Below are 24,974 nucleotides of genomic sequence, written 5' to 3'. Positions count from 1 at the left end.
TGTGGTGGTGAATAAGCTAGGGTGTGATGCAAGGATCCAGTTTTCTGAGTTACCACTCAGAAGACCTCCTCATAGAACACTGGATAAGGTGAATTTCATTATATTATCTCTGTTCTGCAAGTAGAGTGTCTGATTTATATTCTTCATTTGGGATGTGTGGTTTCCATAAACCCTGGTGGTTTCGCACTGATTTTTCATTTTCATGCATAATTTCTTTCTATGTAAGAAGGGCAAGCACCCCCAGATTATTTTCACCAGAATACTTTGATGTTTGTAGTTCCTTCTTCCCTAACAGATATTGTATATAAATAGATCCTTGGACAGAATTAAAACATGAGCTTTTGTTCATACCCAAAAGCATTTTTTTTCTTTGTTTGTCTCATCACTGATGAAGAAGCATCTAAAAATGAAATAAGTGAACAGTTGTTGCAGAGAAGTTAGACTTCTTAGTGGATTTCTTCAAGCTGCAGAGCAGGAGATTTTTGTTTCATTGCTGCTTGAGTTGGGCTAGGAAGTCTAAGTAGTCTTTTTGTCTTTAGCAGTGTGGCTGAGTCTTGCAGTGAAACAGAAAAAGCTATGTCCAGTAACACATAACTTTACTTGTAAGAATATATGTCAGGGGACAGTTTACTTGTCAGGTAGATCTAATGTTGGCATCTTTCTGTCTTTTCTATCCTTTAATGCTTTTAAGAATACTTAGTAACTCTTGACTGAACTTACACTAAGTGACATTGCGTATGTGTCTTTATGTTTAAGAAATCTTTTTATTGGCTTTAAAATTGAGTTCTTCTGCCAAGCAGATTGTGCCGGATGAAAGGAAAGGAGCAGAACTGGACTATCGTAAGCTGTTTGGAGAGGAGTGGTTAAAGGAAGGGGGAAATGCAGATCCTGAGAAAAACAAACCTTCTGAGAGATTCGTTGTTGAACATCCCAGATACCAGTTCCTTATAGAAAGCAAGTATTTCAGTTAACAGTTTATATAGATATATTTCTAAGTTGGCCAGTGAGAAACAGTCAAATGTTGTTTATATAAATGTTACAGATTTAGATGTAAATTGATTGGCTTTGTATCCTGATCTCTGTGTCATTTAACTTGGTATCTGTGGCTTTAATCTGCTGATTAAATATTTTGATAGTTGTGTAGTGTTTAAAAATTGCATCTCTCTCTCAATTCATTACCATCTTTTTTTTATAAAGCATCATTGCATATTTTACCACTGTTTATTTTTTTATATGTGCCTTTGTTTAGCAATGTTAATTTGTAAACACTTTAACTGCTTTCTTCATCTCTATGTGTGCCTGTTTGCTACATACATGGGTTGTGGCTAAAAAGATTCATTGTACCAGACCACTTGCACTGTTATCAAATAGTAAATAAATAACTTGATTAGCCAGTCCAGCTTCTCAGTAGTCTCAAGGATATTTGAGACCTGTGTGAAATTTCAGAAGCCTTACTCTAAGCTATCCATAGGTTAGGTACTAGGCTATCGGCCCAAGGGCTTACATAAGCCTAGCCAACAAGGTTTGTTGGCTTACGCCACCCAAGAAAGTTATTTTCCTATGCCACTGTCGAGCAGAGATAAAGAAGTGATCCCCAGGGTGTATTTCTTATTTCCCATCCACTCATCAAGATTTTTCTTGAAGAGTGCTAATGAAGAACTTTGCTTGACATAGATGGGTAGCCTGTTCCAGAGTATGGGAAGTCTCTGGGACAGGAATCTATCCCTCCAGCATGTCCTGTTTATTGTGGTGACAAGGTTTAGGTCCCTAGAGCGTGTAGCTCGGAGAGATAGGATTTCTTTAGGTGTAGCATGTCCCAACAGCTCTGAGTTTGACATAGCTTTATATGTTTGGCAGCTATCACCTCAGAGTAGGCGATATGCTACGGAGTAAAGCTGGAGTTTTTTGAGGCGGTCAGTGTAGGGCATTTGTTTGAGGCCAGTAATCCTCTTTGTGAGGTACTTCTGTGGCCTTTCCAGCTGCTGCAGATGTCTTGTGAGGTACATTCCAAAAGGGGCGTTCTACTCTGTAATGGGTCTAATGAGTGTCGAGTAGAGGGGAACAAAGACCTCTTTTTTCCTGGATGAGAACCCTTTTATGATGAGGTGTGCCACGTAGAAGGACTTCCTGACTACTGTGGCGATGTGACTATCAAAGGAGAGACTACTGTCCACCTGGGTCCCAAGGTCTCTTATCACACATTCGGTGTTAAGTAGATTGCTGCCTATGTGGTAGTTCATGTGTACAGAGTTTTTACCAAAGGGGATGACACTGCACTTTTTGGCATTGAGCTTGAGGCCATGGCTCTGACACCAGGCATCTGTCTCAGCGAGGCCCTTCTGTAGGATGTCCACATCATTTGGGGACTTGACTATGGCTCCTAGTTTTCAGTCATCTGTGAACTTCATTAGCCAGAGGCCTTCTGTGTTAGCCTGTACTTCAGAGAAGTAGATACCAAACAGGAGAGGTCCCAGGACAGAACCCTGTGGTACTCCACTTGTCACTGCTTTGAGGTCAGATTTGGAGTCTGCAACTTTTATAGTGTGGGTTCTGTCATGAGCCATTTGGCAACCCATCTTGTGACGTAGGGATTTATACCTAGTTTAGTGAGTTTAGCTATAATTTCAGAATGGAAGATGGTGTCGAAAGCCTTGGCGAGGTCAAGATAGGCTGTGTGAACCACCTTACCCTCATCTACAGCTTTGGTGACTGCCTCAAAGAAGTCGATCAGGTTCAGGAGGCATGATCTGCGTTTCACAAACCCGAACTGGGTGTGATCCAGAGTTTGGAGGTTACCAATGTCTTTGTTTATGAGTTCCATGATGATACGTTCCATGGCCTTGCAGACCAGGCTCGTGGTTATTTGGGTGTAACTCCCATCTGCAAAACAAGTTGACATTTTTTGAGTATATTTGAGTATGACTTTTGGAATCCCACCAGTCATCAACAGGTTGTTCAGCACAGTATATCTTGGGAACCTTCTTGCTCTTGTACAATCAAAGAGCTTTTTGCTTGGTTACTAGGGCACTTACTGTGATGCTTCACTGTATAAATGCAGGAAAATGGTTTTATTTATTCTAGTATTACATCCTTTTTTGGGTTGTTCCATTCAGAAAAACTTCACCGCTAATCTGATTAGATTATTCAATTCATACTGGAAATAATTTGAAAATTTACCTTTAGTACTAACACACTTAAGAATTTTTCAGAGTACCTTCAAAAGATGAAGGCTGAAAAAACTTTAAATGGGTGATGTCTGTGTATCTCAGATTTTAAAGGAAGGAGCAAACTCTTACGTAGGGTATCCACCTTCTCCTTTGACAGCTGAAATGCCATGTAGGTGCCATAGGGCCAACTTACAGACAGAAAAGTGCATTATCATGAGGAATGATAGGCAATTTTTTTTTTGTTTTTCTTTTTTTTAAAACAAGAAACATCTTTATTGAATTACCACTTAAGACGTAGGCAGTCATACATTTATACAAATGAAAACAAACCATATTGACATGTTTTCAGTTGCAAATATTATACATCACATGTAATGTTCTATACAGTCAGTATCAGTCAAGCGTTACACAGCTCATTCAGTTCCTGCCACCCCTTAAACTTCATTCCTCCTCCAAAACATTATTTGGCATGTATTGTTCCCACAATTCATATTTTTTATGTAATTTGATCTTATTCTTTTCTAAAGATCCCACTTCCAATTATTTTATCTCTGCTACTGTTTTTACTACTTCAAGTATGGTTGGTTTAGACTTCACTTTCCATATCTGATGATGTCCTTTTCATTCTGTCTCAAAAATGGGTCTAGGATCCAACTTGGCCACATCTACAAGATGTCTGATCCTAAACTTGAGCTCTTCCCTCTATCCATAATGCTCTATCCCATCTCCAACTCCTCAGATCTCATTTGCCGCCATCAAGATAAGGCAAAAGATCTGATACTCGAGCTGTAAGGGAGTTTTTTTTGTAGATTGGTTACTGTTAATTTTCTAATTGCTTTCTCTCCTCCCTCTAATTTTTTGCTGGTGCCAGTGTCTTTTTCTTTTCTGTAGTTTCCATTATATTTAGAGTACAGCTGTTATTTGTTGGTATAACTTTCAGTAAAATCATTCTTTAAGGCTTCTTTTTAAGGTTACCTTTTTAGCCATTTAAACCCTTTCCTCTTCAGGGTTTATTACTATTTTTTTCTTGTGCAGGATGTCCAGGAAACCAGAAAAACCTATGGGTTTCAAAATGCACACTACTTGTGGGCATAAGATTCTCAATTCTAATACCCACAAGAAGTGTGCATATTGTCTTGGAGCGGCCCACCTTGACTCATCTTGTGCTGTTTATGCAATATTTAATCCTAGGATGCTCTCAGATAGGAGAAATAAACTGATTCTAAAAGGGCTTCTACCAGCTGCAACTGGAGCTCAACCCCCCCCCCCAAAGGCTTTGCAACCTCCCTCTGAATCTAGGAAAAAATCCACTCTGAGATCTCCAAGGGCTTCCTTGGAACCTACAGATAATCGATGAAACTCTCTGATCCAACCTCTTCGGATCTGAAGACCTTTGGCTGATCCTCGAATCCACAACATTCCTCTCATCCAGCCAGTTCAGCCCATGCTGTTAGCGCTCCTGCTCTGTCCACCTCCTTTTCAGATCATAAACCCATGGGTCCAACCAGCAGAGGTCACACAGCTGAATTCATGCTGAAGCCAGTTTCTCCACCTCTGCCATTGACGTTATTCTAAACTTTGAGGAAGCATTCAAGGACCCCATCCACTGCTTTGTCCAGATCTTTGAGGAGTTTGACAGAGGCCGAAATGGACAGGATGATCCGGAGATTTTTCAGAGCTCAGATCCAATGGTGGTCCTTCCATCTCCATCCCCTCTTGGATCCATGAGTGCTCCTACCCAGCCAGTTCTTTCTCCTTCTTTGATCTGACCTGCAGTTTGAGTTCCAGGATTGAGGATCCCAGAGAGGTGTGGTGTTGGATCTGAGGAACCTTCCCTCTTTAACACCGACAGTGTCCCTGATCGACCCTGCTACAATTCTTTCGGATCAGAGCAGATCTCAGATCTGAGAGGTCTGTGCCAGGGTCTGAGGGGTTGGGTTTAGCTCCTACTTTGTCACCTCCATCTCTTCCCCTCACTGCCTTGGCCCTGGACAGTTCTGGTCTGATTCTATGTGAAGGGCTTGGATCCAGGGTTGGCCCCTGACCTTCCTTCTTAAGCAGCTTCAGCTTCAAGGAAGGGGGGAGAGGTTTCCCCTGGTCCATTAGCCTTTCAAGTAGTGGAAAGGGCTTTTTCTTTGCATAGAGAATGGTCTCTGATCTCAGATTCTACCCCTCACCCCTTATCGGATCAAAGCTCTGAGCCTGTCATTTCTGCTCCTAAGAGTCAGCCAGTTTCAGGAGGCCTCCACACAAGTTCCCCAGAGGGATTTCCCACCTCTTCCTACACCTGTCCCGAGCACCCCATAGAGGAGGTTCCTCAGAAGAGAATGTGTAAGAGGAGGCACATAGACTGTCTTATGGAGTCTCTCATGGAAGACACCGATTTTGATGAGGGAGAATGATGCACCCAATAGCCACTTGATGAGACATCCTGGAAATCCTCAAACAGAAAGGTGGCTGGTCTTCCTAAGCTCCTCCTTCTGAGGACTTAGTATTCCTGGAGACTTTTGGGGCTGGAAAACAACAAAATAAAGTATTACCGACACCACAATGTTCAAGTAAAAATAACTCTTAATAGGAAGAAATGTCGCTAGTATACTAATACTTTCGCTAGCAAGCTTCTTCAGGCAAAGCAACGCATTTACATCTTGGGTGACCCCCTGGCAGATTAACTTATTGACCTGGTTTCCTGCCAGGCTTGGACCGAACCGGACACTGTCGAGCCAATCCCCAAGCACCCGGATACGTTTTTAGCTCCTCCTTCAGACAGACCTCACTGGAGCAGGGGAATCCCTGTTGATGCCATAGTTGTGGCGGCAGCCACTAAGAAGAGCTAGCTGAAAAAAGCCTTTTTGTCCATCCACCGAACAGAGAGTCCAGAGTGATAGACATATTTGGAAAGCTTGTGTATGCCTCAGCTACATCCATACTGAGGTTGTTAAATTACCTGGCACATTTTACTCTCCTAAAGAGAGATTTTATCAAGGAGCTTTCAAATTCACTCTGAGTCCATTCCTCCGAAGAATCTCCAGAAGGTTTCTCCTCAACTGGCTACTCTTGCAGCCATTGACAGTTCTTCAATGAGGCTTGTAGAACAAAGCACATGTTGTAGCTTTAAGAAGCATTTCCAAGTGAGGGCACATGCATATAAATAGAGAACATGTGCAGGCAGCAGTGCCATTTTGAGAGAACAGCCAGAGTTTTAACATGTATGAGTGCAGTAGTCAGTCTGTTTAAGTTACTAAGCCTCAATGCTGATGTGTTTGTATGTAATAAAGCAGCTCAAACCAAACCCACAACTGTTTGTATTATTTATCCCGACCAGAGAAGCAACATGGTGTCAGAACTGGGATAGAGAGTGGAACTTCTTCAAGCCATAAGATGCAAAGTTAACGGTGAAGGTCTATTGAGCAGGTTGGTTGATTACAATGCTCAAATGATTAAAAAGGCCAGAAACAAACTGCAGGTAACAAAAACTCGCACAAATTAATTATTTTGTAAAATAAACAATACAAAGCATTCATAGAGCACAAAACATTATTAATCAAATGAGTAGCACAAAACGCACCATTAATCAAATGAAAGGCACAAAATGTTTTATTGATTAAATTAAATATTTGAAACCACAATATTCATAGGTTCATAGGTAGGTACTAGGCTATTAGCCCTAGGGCCTATATAAGCCTAGCCAAAAAGGTACCCTGACTTTCGCCACCCAAGAAAATTATTTTCCTGTGCCCCTGTCGAGCAGAGCCACAGAATTGATCCCTGGGGTGAATTTCCTAATTCCCATCCAATCATGAAGATTTTTCTTGGAGTGCTAGTGAGGAGCTCTGTTTGATATAGATAGGTAGCCTGTTCCAGAGTATGAGAAGTCTCTGGGACAGGAATCTATCCCTCCAGCATGTTCTGTTTATTGTGGTGACAAGGTTTAGGTCCCTAGAGCATGTAGCTCGGAGGGATTGGGATTTCTTTAATTGGAACGTGTCCAACAGCTCTAGGGCTGACATATATTTGTATGTTGGGCAGAGATCGCCTCTGACTAGGCGATGTGCGACGGAGTAAAGCTGGAGTTTTTTGAGACGGTATGCGTAGGGAATCTGTTTGATGCCAGTTATCCTCTTTGTGAGATATTTCTGTGGCCTTTCCAAGTTATTGTAGATGTCTTGTGAGGTACATACCAAAAGGGGCGTTGTACTCTGTAATGGGTCTATTGAGTGATGAGTAGAGGGGAACAATGACCTCTTTTTTTCTGGATGAGAAATCTTTTGTGATGAGGTGAGCCACGTAGAAGGATTTCCTGACCACTGTGGCAATGTAATTATCAAAGAAGAGGCTACTGTCCACGTGTGTCCCAAGGTCTCTTATCACACTTTTGGCGTTAAGTAGACTGCCAATTATGTGGTAGTTCATGGATACAGAGTTTTTACCAAAGGGGATGACAATACACTTTTTGGCACTGAGCTTCAGCCCATGGCTTTGACGCCAGGCGTCTGGCTCAGTGAGGCCCTTTTGTAGTATGTCCACATTGTTAGGAGTTTTGATTATGGCTCATAGTTTGCAGTCATCTGAAAACTTTGTTAGCCAAAGACCTTCTGTATTAGCCTGTACTTCAGAGAAGCAGACACCAAACAGGAGAGGACCCAGGACTGAACCCTGTGGTACTCCACTTGTCACTGGTCTGAAGTCAGATTTGGATTCTGCCACTTTCACAGTGTGGGTTCTGTCCCTGAGCCAGTTGGCAACCCATCTTGTGACATAGGGATTTATACCTAGTTTAGTGAGCTTATCTATAATTCCAGAATGAGGCATGGTATCAAAAGCCTTGGCGAGATCTAGATAAGCTGTGTAAACCACCTTACCCTCATCTATGGCTTTGGTGACTGCTTCAAAGACGTCAGTCAGGTTTAGGAGACATGATCTGCCTTTTACAAACCCGAACTAGGTAGGGTCCAGAGTTTGGAGATTACCAATGTCTTTGTTTATGAGTTCGTTCCGTGGCCTTGCAGACCAGGCTCGTCAGGCTAATGGGGGTGGTAGTTCCCGGGGTCCATCGTGGCTCCCCCTTTGTGGAGTGGGGAAACCGTCACGGTGCGCTATTCAATGGGCAGAAAACCTGAGGTGAGGCTATGATTGAACATGGTACTTAGGTAGGGTGCCAGTTCATTCTGTAGTTTAGGATGGCGCAGTGGTGCAGCGGTTAATGCTGTCGCCTCACAGCAAGAGGTTCTCCGGTTCGATTCTCGGCTGGGGTGCCTTCTGTGTGGAGTTTGCATGTTCTCCCTGTGTTCGTGTGGGTTTCCTCCGGGTACTCCAGTTTCCTCCCACATTCTAAAGACGTGCTACTGGAGCATTTCTCCCCGGGCCTCCGCTGAAAACAGGATCTGTGGAACCTAGTCGGACTTTCCCGGTCAACAAATGTGAAATAAAATAAAAATAAACGCAGCCTGGGATATTGTCACGTCCCATGGATGCTGTGTTCTTGGCTTTGGAGAGTGTTTTTTTTACTTGTGCAGCCGTGATTACAAGAACTTTGCATTCTTCCAGTATAGAGATGGGCCCTTTAGAGGGTGAGAGGGGGGTAAAGTTAGCACTGAACCTATCTGCCTGGATGTTGGCAATATCAGTTGGTTTTGTATATTTAGTGCCATTGTGCTGTAACTCAGAGCAGATCTGAGTGTTGCCATTGAGATTCTTGACATAGCTATAGAATGCTTTGTGGCTGTCTTTAGAGTCAGTGGCCATTTTTGTTTTCATAACTAGCTTTGGAGGATTTTATGAGTGATCTCAGCTTCTTACTGAGGTTGACCAGGGAGTTCCTCCAGTCATGGAATTTTACTCTTTTTTGCAACAGTTTCTTTCTTCTGTTGTAGAGTTTGTTTATGGCAGAGGACCACCAGATTGGCTTCCTTTTTTTAGAGGATAGCATCCTGGTTCTATTAGAGATAGCATGATCCATGCACTCGTGTTAAGTGCTTATAAAGTGCATTTGTGTAGGATTCAGCAGTCGTACCTCTATTTTCCATCTGCATGGGTGTCATGAAGTTTGCCACTTCTGTCTTAAGAAGTGTGAAGTTGGCTTTGGAGAAGTTTTTTATGGTGGTTTCCCTAATTGGGGTGGGGGTGGGATGTGGATGTCTAGGATGATTAGTTTGTGGTCGGATCTGACCAATGAGGAATTGACCTCTGGTGTGGAACACTGGTTGCCCATGTTGGTAATGACCAGGTCTAGGATATTGCTGCCCCTGGTGCGGGTTTGAATAAGTTCATCCAAGGCGTTGGAATTTATGAATTCCAGAAAATGTTGAGCAAAATAGTTGGTACAGGAGTAGTTTTCCCAGTTAATGGTGGGGTAGTTGAAATCGCCCATTATTAGGGTGTTGGGTTGTACCCTAATACTTTCCAGTGTGTCACGAAATGAGGAGTGGGAATCTCGGGGCATGGTGGGGGGGTCTGTAGCAAGCTACAATTTTGGATTGCGGTCTTGCCCAGAGTTAGTTGCTCTTGGATAATCTCAGATGCATTATGCTGTGCAACTAGCCTGGAGGTGTGGATATCCTTAATGAATATGGACAAGCCCCCACCTTTAGTGCTTCATTCCAGGTTAGGTGGCCGAAAGTTGTGGTATGAATTATAGCCTAGCAACACAGGGGTGCTCTCTGGAGCTTCGAACCAGGTCTCTGTCACTGCACAGATGTCGATGTTCTCCATTTTAAGGAGTGCCTCGAGTGAGTGCATTTTGAGGTTTAGACTTCTAGCATTGAGTAGCATTACCCTCAGGTGTTGCTTGCTTGTACCTGTTACGGTGGTGAATTTGTCATTTGAACCTTGCCTAAAAAAAGGCACTATAGGGGTGTCAAGAGCCTTAGCCCATATCTGGAATCCCAAGGGCGACAGGTGCAGGCCATCTCTGGCAAAGCATCGTGGTCTGTCGATCATGTCGTCCCAGGCAATCAAATACTGGATCCCCTTAGAATGACACCAGAAGCTTAGCCAATTGTTGAAGTCAATCATTTTGTCCTTGTACCGTGGTATCATTCTGGGTGATGGCAGGATGCTAATCGGGGCTAGGGTCATACCTGCCTGGGCTACAAGATCGGCGAGCGCCTCTATGTCTTTTTTCATGTAGTCCAGGGAGGTACATCTCAGGTCATTCACACCATCATGGACAATGACAGTGTCATATTTGTACTTGTTGTGGAGTGACCTGAGTGCTTGAGTGCGTTATGTGGCAGGTCCTGGCACCTGACAGGCAGCTGACAGTAACTTTCTCCTTGTTTAGCCTGGTGAGTGGAACATCAGTGTGCCTGACTATAGAGTCAACTATGACTAGAGTGTTGGGTACGTTGTTATGCCTTATGGGCTGTGGTTGAGTGGCACACTGAGTGTGTGGGCTATGTGTCATTTGGGTTGTGTTGGGGGGTGGAGTTTGCTTACGTTTCTGCTTTGGAGGTCCCTGATGCTTGGGCAGGTTTTTATTGAGAGCCTCCGTGAATGCACATGTGTGTTTTGTGTTTCAATGTGTGTGTTTTGGTGGTATAGGTTTTGAGGGACTATGTGATGAGTGTGGTGTGGTGCAAGCGTTTACCTTCTCCTCCTGACTGTCTAGTCCAGTCTTGGGTGAAGAGAGCTTTGCTTCCAGTTTGGCTTTATAAGTGCATCTCTCACAGGTTGTAGTGTTGGGTGGTAGGAGGAGAGGATTGTCTGTGTACATGAGGCAATTGCATTGCCCCAAGATGCCCAGATTCATCAGGTAGACAGGAGAAATCACCAGGAGATGACCCTTAGACATGCCTGGATAGGTGTTTATTTATTAAGTACTAAAAACTGCTTTCCTGTAGACAAGTGAGGAAAGTAGAGTGCTGTGGTAATTTGCAGCTTATTTAGTGCTTACAATGAGTTCTGAACAAGTGCTCAGTTCAAAGAAACAAATTTGAGTGCTGAAACTAGAAAACTGGCTAGTTCAAAGAAACAAAATTAAGCTAGAAGGCTTCCCTCCAACACAGAAAGGCTTGGGGGCTCAGAAACCTACAAACAGTCTAGATCACTTACCGGAAAGGCAGGAAACGAGCTTAATTTTTTTTTCTTTCCCAAACTCTCTCTTTGTACACAGTAGGAGTGCCTGAAATCAGAATATGATCTCACTACCCTCAGTTGAGTGAACCGATGAGATGGGCCCAGGAGGGGTATCCAAACACAAATTTACAAGAGGGGCGGGCAGTTTCAAAGCCACCAAGATTAACACCAAAACAAAACCAGGGAGGGTGGGTGGGGAACTAACTGAAAAAACAGAATCAAAACTTCCAGTTCAGTTAATATTCAATGCAACACAAATAAATCAATTAAAATTCTGTATTATTTGAAAAAAAGTGCAGATAAAAGCTACTTAAATTCTCATATACGTCCAGTTGAATACAGCTAGATCTTAGCTGGCCAAAGCTCAGGTTTTAAGCAGAAAATATTCCAAAATGTACCACTTAAATAGGCAGTAACAGAATATCAATGAATGAGACTACCCCCGACTGCAATTACTGTCTGTGCATGAATTCTAACAGGCAATAAAATCTAGGAAGCCCTAACTGAAAAAAACAGAATCAAAACTTCCAGTTCAGTTAATATTCAATGCAACACAAATAAAGCAATTCAAATGCTGTATTATTTGAAAAAAGTGCAGATAAAGGGTGCTTAAATTCTCTTATATGTCCAGTTGAATACAGCTAGATTTTAGCTGGCCAAAGCTCAGGTTTTAAGCATTTGATAAAATTATAAGAAATACGTATATGGGGTTCAAAGCTACTGTCTAGGTCCGGCGTCGGTTGCTATCGCCTCTTCCCTGACGTCAGTGCGCGAAGTCTTCATTAAAGCTAAGTACCCCGTTGGGGAAACTTTTTTTTTTCTTGCTCCAGACCGATGTCAGAAAAAGTTAATAACTGTATTTCTTGTGGGAAGCAAATACCTCATAAGGATTTTCATTCTTACTGTAGTCCTTGCCTAGGCCCTGACCATAACGTTACTAGTTGTCGGTTTTGAATCAGATTTAACCAATGCACTATAAAGCGTTGGTACGATTTTGCATTTCATTACTTTGGCAGAAGATTTAATTATATAATGCCGTCGGATCAGCCGACTACCGGAGTTTACAAAAAGGAAAAGAAAAAGAAAAGTACAGGCATCCAAGATCCAAAACCGATGACGAGGCTTCTTCTAGGCCTGTCGCCGGTTCACAGGTTCTCAGTGAGGTGCTTTCGCAGCCCCTGACACCCGCTACCTCAGAGCCACAGGCCGCTTCCAACTCCCATGTGGAGCCGACTGGGCCTCTGGAAACTCAAGATATTGGACACTCGGAAATCAATCCCTCAGATGGGTCCGGAGCCGCTGAGCAGGCATCAGCTTCTGAGGGTGTTTTCAGGCCTACACAGTTATATGTAAAACCTACTTCAGTTATAAAGGCAAAGAATAAAGCAGCTCTAAAGACAAAGAAACAAGTGCAGGCATTCACCTGGACAGGCCTCCATGCCTAAAAAACAGATGCTTAAAATGGCTGAAGACCTTATTACTTTGATCAGGGGTTCCCATCCCACTCCTGAAAAAAAAGGCCTAGGCAAGAGTTAGAATATGAATCTTCAGACCAGGTTTCCATTTCCTCTGATTCCTTCTCTGAACAAGATTACTCTATTCCTCCCTATGAGGATTCTGATGCTAAAGAATCTATTCCTTCAGCCTCTCCTCCTGAGGATAATTCTTTTGGGGAAACTGCATACTATGAGGGAGCATTTTCACTGGGAGAGCCAAAACTACTCAGAATCCAAGAAAAGGCTCAGAGATTTTCTTTTATTTCCCCAGCACAGGCCCCTGGCTATTCTGCCTGATTTAGACATTGTAGATGATGTATTTTCAGAGTCCAGTTTTTCTCCAGACTCTTTACCACCAGCTCCGGTTAAGCCAGACAGATACTACAGGGTTCCTGATTCACATAAATTTCTCTATAAGAACCCTGCAGCAGACCCTGAAACCATCTCTCAGGGTCCCAGAAAGGTCAAGGCTGCTACTGCAAAAAACCCTATCCCCTCTGATAGGGATTCTAGAGCCCTAGACAGATGGGGCAAAAAGATTTATGCCTCCGCTACCTTGGCTGTAAGAGCCTTAAATTGCCAGTTTCATATGCTTAAGTATCAGCAATATCTTATGTCCTTGCTTAAACAGAAAATGCCAGCAAGTACAGAATGTGCAGACAATAAAGAAATGCAGGATTTATTGCATGCAGCTGAACAAGTTGGAAAGCATACTTTGCAAGGTTGTTTTGATTCTCTTGAGGCCTCCTGCAGGGCTGCTGTTACAGGTTCTGTCATTAGGAGGCATGCTTGGTTAAAAGAACAGAATTTGCGGGTCATGTTAAAGCAAAACTATTAGATGCTCCTTTACAGCATGATACTTTGTTTGGTGCTAAAGCAGAAGAGGTGTTGAAGAAAATGGAGGACAAAGCTACATCTATGCAAACAGTCAAGGATTTCTTGCAGGTACAGCCTCCCAGATTTAGTAGGAACTGGCCTACAAAAAATTGGTCCTTTCCAGTGTCAGATAGACCACAAAGGGGCAGATGCAGATGCCCCAGAGGCAGATCACAGCCCCAAGGTTCATACAGGCCTAAACAATGACGTGCTTCTACCTCCAAAAGTGGAGAGGAAGCATCACAGCAATACAGAAAACAGTCTCAATGACTTCCCACTTCCAGCACCAAGCACTTATCTTTTGGCAGCCCCTTTGGGAGGAAAATTAGCACTTTTTTCACAAAATTGGCACATGATCACCCAGGACAAATGTGTTCTAAATAGTTGCACAAGGCTACAGGTTCCACTTTCACACCCTGCCAAGGCAAAACGGTATGCTGGATCTGCCACACAATCAATGGGCAGAGGCATAAAAACAAGTTTCATCCCTCATGGTCATGAGGGCCATTCCACAAGTACCAAGACAAGAGCAGTGTCAAATATTCTATTCAAGACTGTTCTCGGTACCCAGAAAAGACAAAGCCTGGAGACCTATACTGGACCTATCTATTCTAAACACATATCTGGATATTCCAAAATTCAAGATGTTGACTCTACAGCAGCTTCTGCCCATGTTGGGCAAGAAGGCTTGGCTTGTGACTTTAGATCTAAAAGAGGCATACCTGCATGTCCCAATCAGACAAATGTGCAGAAGATATCTCAGATTCAAAACTGGCTCAATGTACTATTAATTCTCTGCACTGCCCTTTGGCTTATCTACTGCGCCCAGGGTCTTCACAAAGTGCCTGGCACCAGTAATTGCATTTTGCAGACAAAGAGGAATACAAATATATCCTTACTTGGACTGCCTTATTCAAGTGGAGAACAAGGACATTCTACTACAGCATCTGGCGTTTGTAAAAATATTACTGACAAGTCTAGGGTACACAGTAAACGAAAAGAAATCAAAACTCGTACCCTCTCAAGAGATAATATTCCTGGGTGCAAGCATAAATACAACTGCCCAGATGGCTTATCTCGCGCCAGACAAACACAGACAACTGACTACTTATTTCAAAATGTTGGCAACAAAGACCCAGTTATCTGCAAGAAAAATTCTGCAGGGCTTGGGTTTCATGGCATCCTGCATTCTGCTAATTCCATATGCAAGACTGCATATGAAGAAACTTCAGTGGTATCTAAAAAGTGTTTGGGCTCAACATTGTCACAGCCTGGAAACAATAATTACCCTCATTCCCTACCTGCAACAGGAGTTTCAATGGTGGGCAATAGCCTGTCACCGCAACACGGGACACCCGTTCACCTTACCCATAGCCAGGCAGCCTTTGACAACAGATGCATCAGATTATGCCTGGGGGGCCCATATGGCAGGAAAATGTATTCAGGTCACATGGTCCGCAAGTCAAATGCATCTACATATCAATCAAAAATAGATGCTAGCTGTTCAGAATGTCCTAATAGCCTTCAAGGATCAACTTCACCCAGGACAACTGCTAATAAGGACGGGCAATACTACAGTCATGTGGTACATAAACAAGCAGGGAGGCGCACATTCCTACCCCCTCTGCAGGCTAGCTATGAACTTGTGGCACACAGCATTGACTTACCAAGTACATCTGCAAGCACAATTCCTGCCAGGAAGGAAAAATACTCTGGCAGATGAACTAAGCAGAAACCTCATGGATCCCCGCGAGTGGAAATTGGATCCACAAGTCTTCAGCATGATAACAAGGACCTGGAGATGTCCGGACATAGACCTATTTGCCTCCCCTCACAACTACCAACTACAAAGATTCTGCACAAGGACTTATCACAAGCAAGCATGGAAAGTGGATGCACTCTCTTTCTGTTGGAAAAATCTAACAGTATATGCCTTTCCTCCTCTGCCTCTCCTCCCCAAAGTACTCCTCAAGGTCAGACAAGAGAAACCAAAAATGATACTGATTGCCCCAGACTGGCCCTGCCAGCACTGGTACCCAATCCTAAAGGGCTTGTCTCACTGCCCAGCCTGGACATTACCTCAAATGCCTTACTTATTGACCCAACAAGACAGTCAGATACTGCACAGCCAACTCAAAACCTCAAACCTGGTGGCATGGCAGATAATATAGCCTCTCAAGACACACATATCTCTAACTAAAGCAGTGATGGATGTTATTTTGGAGGCCAGGAGGCCTAGCACCAGAAAATCTTATGCAAACAAATGGAAAAGATTCTGTGCTTGGAACCAAGCACAAGGTGTTGACACGATTGTCCCAAATATTCCTCAGATTTTACAATACTTAACTGAGATGCTGGATAAAGGCCTTTCTTTTTCATCAATTAAAATTCATGCTTCTCCCATTTCAGCTCATTACAATACAGAACCCCCTATTTTTTCATACCCCTTACTAAGGCAGTACCTTAGAGGGGCCAAAAACATAAGACCTCCAAGGAGAGCACCAATACCTGCATGGGACCTCAACTATGTCTTGGAAAAACTCACACTACCTCCGTTTGAGCCAGCCTCTGCAGCTGACATAAAATTCTTATCCTGGAAAACAGCTCTGCTCCTAGCAATAACCTCCGCTAGAAGAGTCTTAGAGTTACAGGCACTCATGGCTGTGGAACCGTTTATCATTTTTCATCCAGACAGGGTTTCGCTGAGGACAAACCCTACATTTATCCCTAAGGTAGTGTCCAGTGTGGCCCTTAACCAAACAATTCATTTGCCTACTTTCTATCCAAACCCACAGAATAAGGGGGAGAGAATTCTGCATTCCTTGGACATTCGCAGACAGCTACGCTTCTACTTGGACAGAACTAAAGCTTTCAGAAATACTGATCAACTCCTAGTGGCATATGCTGCAGCATCACAAGGAAAGCCCATCTCAAAACAGACTATTTCAAATTGGATAGGCCATTGCATTCGTTTCTGCTATTCACAGCATGGCAAATCAGTGCCTAAGGACATTAGGCCACACTCAACCAGAGCAGCAGCCACTTCAGCAGCCTTTCTCAGAGGAGTACCAACCAAAGACATCTTAGAGGCTGCAACCTGGAGTTCAGAGCATACCTTTACAAAGCACTATCACTTACCCCTCTACTCTAAATCCAGGGCAGGCTTTGCCACTGCAGTTCTGCAGGGCATTATAGCCTCTCCTAATCCTATTTAGCTCCAGCCTCCCAACCTTAGCTTTGGGATTCAACCCAATTATAATGACTGCAACAGTGAAACACGATGAACATAGTACAGTTGTGTACCTACCATAAATGTAGATGTTCGAGTGTATTCACTGTTGCAGTCCAGGTTAGCCTCCTTCCATGCCTCCTTTTCTTTGCTGGGATTTATCTGTACTTCTCTATCCTATACAACCTATGTGGTGTATTTGCTTGTAGATGAAGGAAAAGTTGTTTTTTGTGCATGCATGCTTTTTGACATAAATTAGCCTACCAATTTTGGGGCACCTGACATCTGGGGCAAGAAAAACTGAAGAAAATGGCATCAGCTGCATCTTTTATACCCCTGGCACACTGACGTCAAGGAAGAAGCAACAGCAACCAATGCCAGACCTAGACTTTGGAACTCAGGCCGACTGCAGGTAGCCTGCCAGCAGGATAACCCAATTGTAATGACTGCAACAGTGAATACAGGTAGGTACACAACTGTACTATATATATATATATATATATATATATATATATATATATATATATATATAGGAATACATGCATTTCAGTGAACAGAAGTTGGTCGACATCCTAAATGTCAAAGACAGTGACCCCAGTTCTCAGAAAGTCGAATTTTCAGATGCCAAACCCAGAAATACCAAACGCCGACCGGGATAATATTCCCCCCCTCTCGACCCATGGTAGCACTTGTTGTGGTGGTTGTGCGACCGGGAATTTAGAATTCGGTGTTTTGCATGACATTCTGAGCATTTGCGCTTGCGAGTTTCGACATTTAAGTTTGGAATATCTAACAGTCGGGGATGTTTTCTTCGACCATATCCATGTTTTCCATATATATATATATATATATATATATATATATATATATATATATATATATATATGTATATATATATATATATATATATATAGAATGACAGTAGTGTTAGCCATAGGCATCTTGCACAGCTTCTCACACTTATTTTCAATTTCAGGGTTTTTTTGGGGGGACAAAAGGCTAAAAACCAGGGACACATTTTAAGCATTGCTTGTATAATTTTGGAAAGTTGCTAGAATAAAATGCTGTGTTACCATCATGTTTTTCACTGCCAAGTCTTGAACCCAGGGCCTTGTGCATTACAGTCAGAGCAACATACCACTATGCCAAATAAGCAGTTCCTAGAAAGCCAGGAAGACTGAAACTTAAATGGCCATAATTTAGTAAATTCAATTCTCACTTCTCACCATAGCTCTTAACATCTTAGCACAAAAAACCTAGACAAAGCCAGTAATGGGGTCATAAAGAATTCAGTCCTCACTTAGCTCTCAATGTCTTAGCACAAAAAAACTGGACAAAGCCAATAATGGGGGTATACAGCCCCAACATAGGGACAAATTTCAAATACCGATCTTATAAACTTAGAAAATTGCTAGAATAAAATATTTTCTGTTACTATTTACTTTCTGAAGAATGTGAAGTCTGAAATTCAAATGCCTATCATTTAGTGAATTCAACCCTTCAGTGATTTGTCACTGCATTGCCACAAAAATCCTGAAAAATCACATATTTAATGAGGAGTAGAACAAAAATATAAGGCATAAATTCACAAGTGGTGGTGGCTAGGGACTTTTTACTTTGTACCCAAGGTACAGGGTTTGAGCCTGAGTACCTCTAGCTACCAGTTGTATTGATTTGGGGGGCATTTTTACTCACACACACACACACACACACACACACACACACACACACACACACAGTCTGTACTCGAACATCCTGTCTGCTACCTAGCAAGTTAAAGCTGTAAAATAATTACATAAGCAAGAGCAACTAATACATTGAATAAAAAAGTAGCTAAATATATAAAAATAGTTATAATTTTTCATTATTAGACAAGACATGATTTATTGGTTGGTATGCATATACAAAACAAGTCATGCTGCACAGATGACATGAGGTACACTTTTGCACCATTTATTGACTCATAGTAAAGGGGATCAGCACTAGTGCAAGACCTCATAAATTGGGAACTTGCACTACTGGAGCAGTGGTCATTTGAGACCCCTACCAACCTAGCTCATAAATAGTGTAGTGAAAACACCGCAGAATGCGTAACATCACTAATAATAAGATGAAAGCGCATATCCTGTATTTAATAAAACGATGGTATTAGTGACGAGTAAAGAGTTCTGCATTGTTTTTACTGGTTTGTGTTACTGGTGGTCTCATAAATAATGTACGTACCTAACAGGAGGAACACACAGACACGCAAGCCATTTCCCCATTTCACAGAAAGCAAGTTTGTAAGTATACCGAGCAAATACAACAGAAAGTAGGTAGTAACTGAAAGCAGTCGTTTCCCCATTTCACAGAAAGCAAGTTCGTAAATATACCAAGCAAATATGGGGTTGAGAAAATGCCTTGTAAATAGACTTCATTCTATTAAAGAGAACTTCTGCACCAGCCATCTGGCGTAAGATCCAACATTAATAACCCACTGCTGGCAACAAGTCCACTAAATAATGCAAGCCCTTGGGGCAGACTTACTGCATGCAAGACTGTATATAACATTTTAAAAAGGTTCACACTAGATATGCACGACTTTTATAATAGCCAGTATGTATGAATACCTGTGCACTTCTCATCTTATAAATCACAGACAAGGTTTAAAGAAACAGAACTTGCTGTGTTAAAGTGAGGAGTTAAATATGCCTTTACAAAAAAGAAGCATTTACCTGCTATCATGTTGTGCTTGTGGCAGGTGCATTAGAGATTTAAAAAATAATATTTTAAAATAGCCATTCATTTAGCATATGAAATACATGTTTCAGCAAAGAAAAGGAAAGGAACAAACAGTGTTTCTAGACAAGAGACTAGAGCACTTTTTAATTGCCGCAATGATTAGACTTACTAACCTCGTGACTTTGAGCTTAAGGCAATTTAAACCTAGTATAGCATTAATGAAAGACTCTTCTTTCTAAATAAAATGCATACAGCGTTGTGGCTCTTTTTAACTTTACCAAATGTGAGCATGGTGGCTGAAGGGAATTCAGGTTAATATGTTGACACACTTAATGCCGGGTCATGTTGCACCACACGCTTGACTGATTCGGTTCACTACAAGATGTACAGTCACTTACAACAGAAAGTAGGTAGTAACTGAAAGCAGTCGATTCCCCATTAGTTCGGCTCTAAAGCAGTAAAATACCTGAAAGCAGCAGTCATTGACTCATTTCCATTCCTTCCCATGAGCAAATACAGTAGCAAGTTTAGCTCCAAAGCAGAAGAAATGCTCCAAAGACTTAAGCGCTCACAACTAGTTTCCTTCAAAGTTGAAAATTCATTCTGCGCTTGCAGCTAATCCAAAAACTTGAAAAAGCAGATGTTTCCGCACTTGCAGCTTAAGACCTTGAGCTCAATTCCGACAGGCTGACGGAATTGATGTCATTGCGCAAGTGATGACGTCAGTTCTTAAGCGCGAAAAGAAAACAATTTTAAAAAAATCAGGAATGAAGGGGTTTCACTCGGGAATCATGGCACCCCATTATTTGGACCCCAAAACTCGGTAAAAACCGAGTAATTCAGTACAGTTGGGAGGTATGCTTGTGTACATTTTATTCGCAGAGTGCCGCCATTTTGAAGTGTTCCTTACACTGTACAGTTATTTTGCAAAGTGCAGCCATTTCAAGAAGTTTCTTGTGCTGTGTACAGTTCATTCACAAACTGCAGTCATTTCAAATAGTTTCTTACACTGATAAGAAGTGGTTTCACAAAGTACATTGATTTGAAAGTGTTCTTGTGCTACGGAGACTTATTTTACAAAGTGCAGTTATTTTGAAGAGTTTGTTGTACTATTGGGCATAATTACAAGTTCTGGCATAAACTTCTGTCATATATGTGTGTATGTTCGTACATAATTTCAAGAGTCTTATTACTGTGTGAAGATATGGCAGAGGCATTTCGCATACCCAGTCCACTAGAGTTTGATCATAATATTGCAGTGAATTGGAGAGTGTTTGAGCAGGAATATGATATTTTCATGCAAGCAGCTTTTTTGACAAAAATGCACATACGAGGACATTTATTTTGTTTAACTTAACAGAGTCAGAAGCCATTGAAAGAGAACATTCATTTGTTTATGCACCAGCAGTATATGCAGGAGAAGGGGAAAACTGCCATATTGTTCTACAAGCTGAATCAAGAGAGGACCCTGAGTGCTTTTAGAGTGCATTTAGAGAAATGTGCAACCCCAAACAAATGTTACATTGGAGAGGCACCTATTTTGTACAAGAGACCAAAAACCAGGAGAAACTTTTGCAGCTTACTGACTTGAGAAACAAAGCTAAAACGTGCAGATTTGGTGATTTGAAAGAAGAGTTGATAAAGGACAGGCTTGTGTGTGGTGATGTCAATGCTGCAATGAGAAAAATTTTGCTTCATGGCAGTGATTTAATGTTGAGCAAAGCTATAGAGATTTATCAGATCCATGAGCTTACAGAAAGGCACACAGATATGATTGCAAGTGATAAGAGCATGGTTTCAGCAGCCTCTATAGATAACGTAGACAGCATGCAGTACGTGGCTAGCAGAAACAGGCCTAAGCACATAGCAGCTGCAGCTCCTACGGGTTTTCCAGGGAGAGACCCAAATCTTTCCAACAATTTCTAAGACCAGCTCAGTAAAACGGACATGCTCAGTGCAGTATAAGGGTGAGTCAGGAAAACCCAAGTCAAGTCTCAATTGTGATGCCAGTCATGAGTCTAAAAGAGAGAAGTGCTTAGCATTTGGTCAGCAGTGCCACGTGTAAAAAATGCAACCACATTCAAAAGTTTTGTAAGTCAGGCAAGCCTCATTTATTAAGAAGTGTCACTCAAAAAAGCAAGTTGATCATATAGAAAGCTGCAACTTTACTTTCTTTGTAGATGGTATATCAGTGGTTGGTGAAAAGGTTAATGCAGTAGATTTATTAGCAAAGAACGAAGTGTTTTGTACTGTCCTCATCAATGGTAAGCCCACTGATCTCAAAGTAGACACGGGTTCAAAGTGCAATGTTATGTCAGCAGAAACATTTGCTAGAGTAAGAGCTGGCGATCAACTTAATTTGGCTATTTGTGCAAAGCGTATTGCTTATGGAGGTGAAGAGATTCAAACCGAAGGCTCAGTAGTACTTTCATCTATTTTATGTAGTCAGAAGACCTGTGCAGTCATTATTAGGTCTCAGAGACAGTTTAAGAATGAAACTGCTTTCTTTTACCAAAGAAGTCCATCATGTAAGCACATGTCCTAGTTCCAGCTACACCCATGCTATTTTCTCATAGTATGGTGATATTTTCAAAGACAAATTAGGCAAGCATCCAGTTGTGTACTCCATGAAGTTAGACCCAGAGGTCAGTCCAGTGGTCAGACCAGCAAGAAAAGTTCAGATAGCTATGCAGGACAAAGTTAAGTTCCAGTTAGATAAAATGGTACAGCAAGGTGTGATTTGCCCAGTCATAGAACCAACTGAGTGGGTGTCTTCCATGGTAGTTGCTCATAAGAAAAGCTCAGATGAAATCAGAATATGTTATGACCCGAGAGACGTAAACAAAGCATTCAAGAGGCCCCATCATCCTATGCGTACAGTCGAGGAGGTTGCTATCGTCATACCAAATGCCACTGTTTTTTCTGTCTTGGATGCAAAGAATTAATTTTGGCAAGTAATGCTTGATCACAAATTTTCACTACTGACTACATTAAGTACCCTGTTTGGTATATACAGATTTCTCAGAATGCCTTTTAGAATAAATTCTGCCAGTGAAGTCTTTCAACGTGCAATGGAGCACATTTTTTCAGGTTACCCGTGTGTTATAATAGTGGACGACAGAAACCTCAGGAAAGTTCTGGACAGAGCACAAGAAGTGAATTTAAAGCTCAATCTTCTGAAATGTAAATTCAGGCTAATAGGAGTTACTTATGTAGGTCATTTATTTACCAGTCCCGGCTTATGATCAGACCCTTCCAAACAAACATCCATTCTTGAGATGCCAGCTCCAGACAATGTTCAAGCCTTACAGAGTTTCCTTTGTTTGGTTAACTGTTTAGGCAAGTTTCTAGAAGACTTCAGTGAATTATCAGCACCTTTAAGAGATCTGACATGCAAAAATGTTGCCTGGTCATGGTTGGGACAACACCAGAGAGCATTTGATGACCTCAATCAGAAAATTGCCAGTCCACCTACATTGAGATACTATGATGCCCACAAATCAGTAGTTCTTTCCTGTGATTCTTCAAAGTTCTGTCTTGGTGCAGTTATTCTTCAAGAGGGCAGATCATTAGCCTATGCATCTAGAACTCTTACCCAAACTTAGATGCAGTATGCTCAAATTGAGAAGGAACTTTTGGCAATTGTGTTCGCATGTTCGAAGTTCCACGATTATACTTATGGCCAAGCTGTCCAGATCAAGACTGATCGTCACCCTCTAGTCACTATTTTAAAGAAGCCTATGCATATAGCTCCAGCAAGACTACAAAGAATGATGCCCAAATTACAAAAGTACAACTTCAAAATGGTCTATACAAAAGGCAAACTTCTTTATCTGGCTGATACCTTATCCAGGTCACCCAGAAATACACAGAAAAACTTGCTGCAGAGAATTTTGACTTCAATGTCATGGAAGTGCATCATTTTTCTACCACAATACTTGATGAGCTTAGAGATCATACTCAGACTGATCCAGTTTTGCAGACGCTCAACCACTTCATCAATGTTGCATGGCTGTCAAAGCAATCTTGTGTGCCAACAGAGAAGTGCAACCATATTTTCCTTACAGAGATGAGATGTTGATAGAAAATGATATTATTTTCAAAGATCCTAAAGTTATTGATGTTCTTCGTGTTTCACTGTTGCAGTCATCACATTTGGGTTATCTGATTGCAGTAGCCCTCAGTCAGCCTGATTATCAAAGTCTTGGGTCCTGCGTCGGTTGCTGTCTCATCTTCCATGCCGTCAGGTAGTCAGGTGTATAAAGCATGAAGCCGATGCCATTACATCAGTCTTTCTTGCCATGCGGTGCCCGAAGCAGAAGCAGTTCGCAAGTGCCGGTCCGCCAACTCCTGAAATTTTCGTTTTTGAGTTTCAGAACTGAAGTCTTCAACTAAACCTAAGTACCCTGTTGGAGAAACTTTTTCTTGCTCTAAATTGATGTCAGTAAAAGTCAATAATTGTATTTCTTGTGGAAAGCAAATACCTCATAAAGATTTTCATTCGTACTGTATTCCTTGCCTAGGCCCTGACCACAACGTACCTTGCTGTCAGTTTTGTGCCTTATTTAAACCACAAACTATTCGTCGTCGGTGCATTTTCGCTTCTAAATATTTTCGTACTCAGTTCAGTTATCCAGATATGTCTTCAGTAAGCCACCCGACTACCAACATTCTGAAAAAATGCAAAGATAAAGACAGAGACAGGCCGCCTTGGTCCAAAGCTGCCGACGACTCTTCTCCTAAGCTAGTCGCCAGTTCGCCGGTACTCAGTGAGGTGCTTTCACAGCCCCTGATACCCACTACTTCAGATTCACAGGCCTCTACTGAGACCCATTTGGAGTCTGGTATGCCACGAGATGCTTTACAACTGTGGAACCTTCAGATGTCTCTACCTTGGATGGGTCTGGAGCCGCTGTGCAGGCACCGGCTTCTGAGGGTGTATTCAGGCCTACTGACTTGCATATTAAACTGATGCCATCTTCTTCTTCTTCTAGGCCTAAAACTTGAACCATGCCTAGGAAACTGACACCCAGACCGCATGGTCAGGCCTCTATGCCTAAAAAAACAAATGATAAAAATGGCTGAAGACCTTATTACTTTAATCAGGGGAAGCCAACCTTCCCCCTCTAAGAGACCTAGAACTGAATTTGCTTATGATACTTCTGACCAGGATTCTGAAATTTCTGTCTCCTCTGATGACCAGAATTTACCCTTATCTACCTATGAGGATTCTGATGCAGAGGACTCTATTCCCTCTGCTTCTCCCCCAGAGGATTTTTCTTTTGGTGAAACCTTGCATACTCTTCGGGAGCATTTTCACTGGGAAAGCCAGGATTACTCTGATTCTAAAAAGAGGCTTAGAGAGTTCTTACTCCTGCCCCAACACAGGCCTTTAGCTATCCCTCCTGT

General features: G+C 42.1%; 1 protein-coding gene across 3 annotated transcripts in view; it reads left to right on the top strand.

Annotated features, from left to right (window-relative positions):
* Positions 1 to 24,974, top strand: part of TBCE (tubulin folding cofactor E) — a 1,152,174-nt gene that overhangs the window by 786,571 nt on the left and 340,629 nt on the right. For all 3 annotated transcript variants that reach the window (XM_044075916.1, XM_044075896.1, XM_044075906.1), the window contains exon 13: positions 801 to 954. In XM_044075916.1, coding sequence (XP_043931851.1) covers positions 801 to 954 — 154 coding nt within the window. The remainder of the gene's footprint in view (positions 1 to 800; positions 955 to 24,974) is intronic.

Source organism: Protopterus annectens, chromosome 1.part1 (assembly GCF_019279795.1).
Source record: "Protopterus annectens isolate FY-2018-M chromosome 1.part1, PAN1.0, whole genome shotgun sequence".
Classification (NCBI taxonomy): domain Eukaryota; kingdom Metazoa; phylum Chordata; order Ceratodontiformes; family Protopteridae; genus Protopterus; species Protopterus annectens.
Note: the sequence above shows the minus strand (reverse complement) of the source record. Positions and strands in the feature narration are given on the sequence as shown.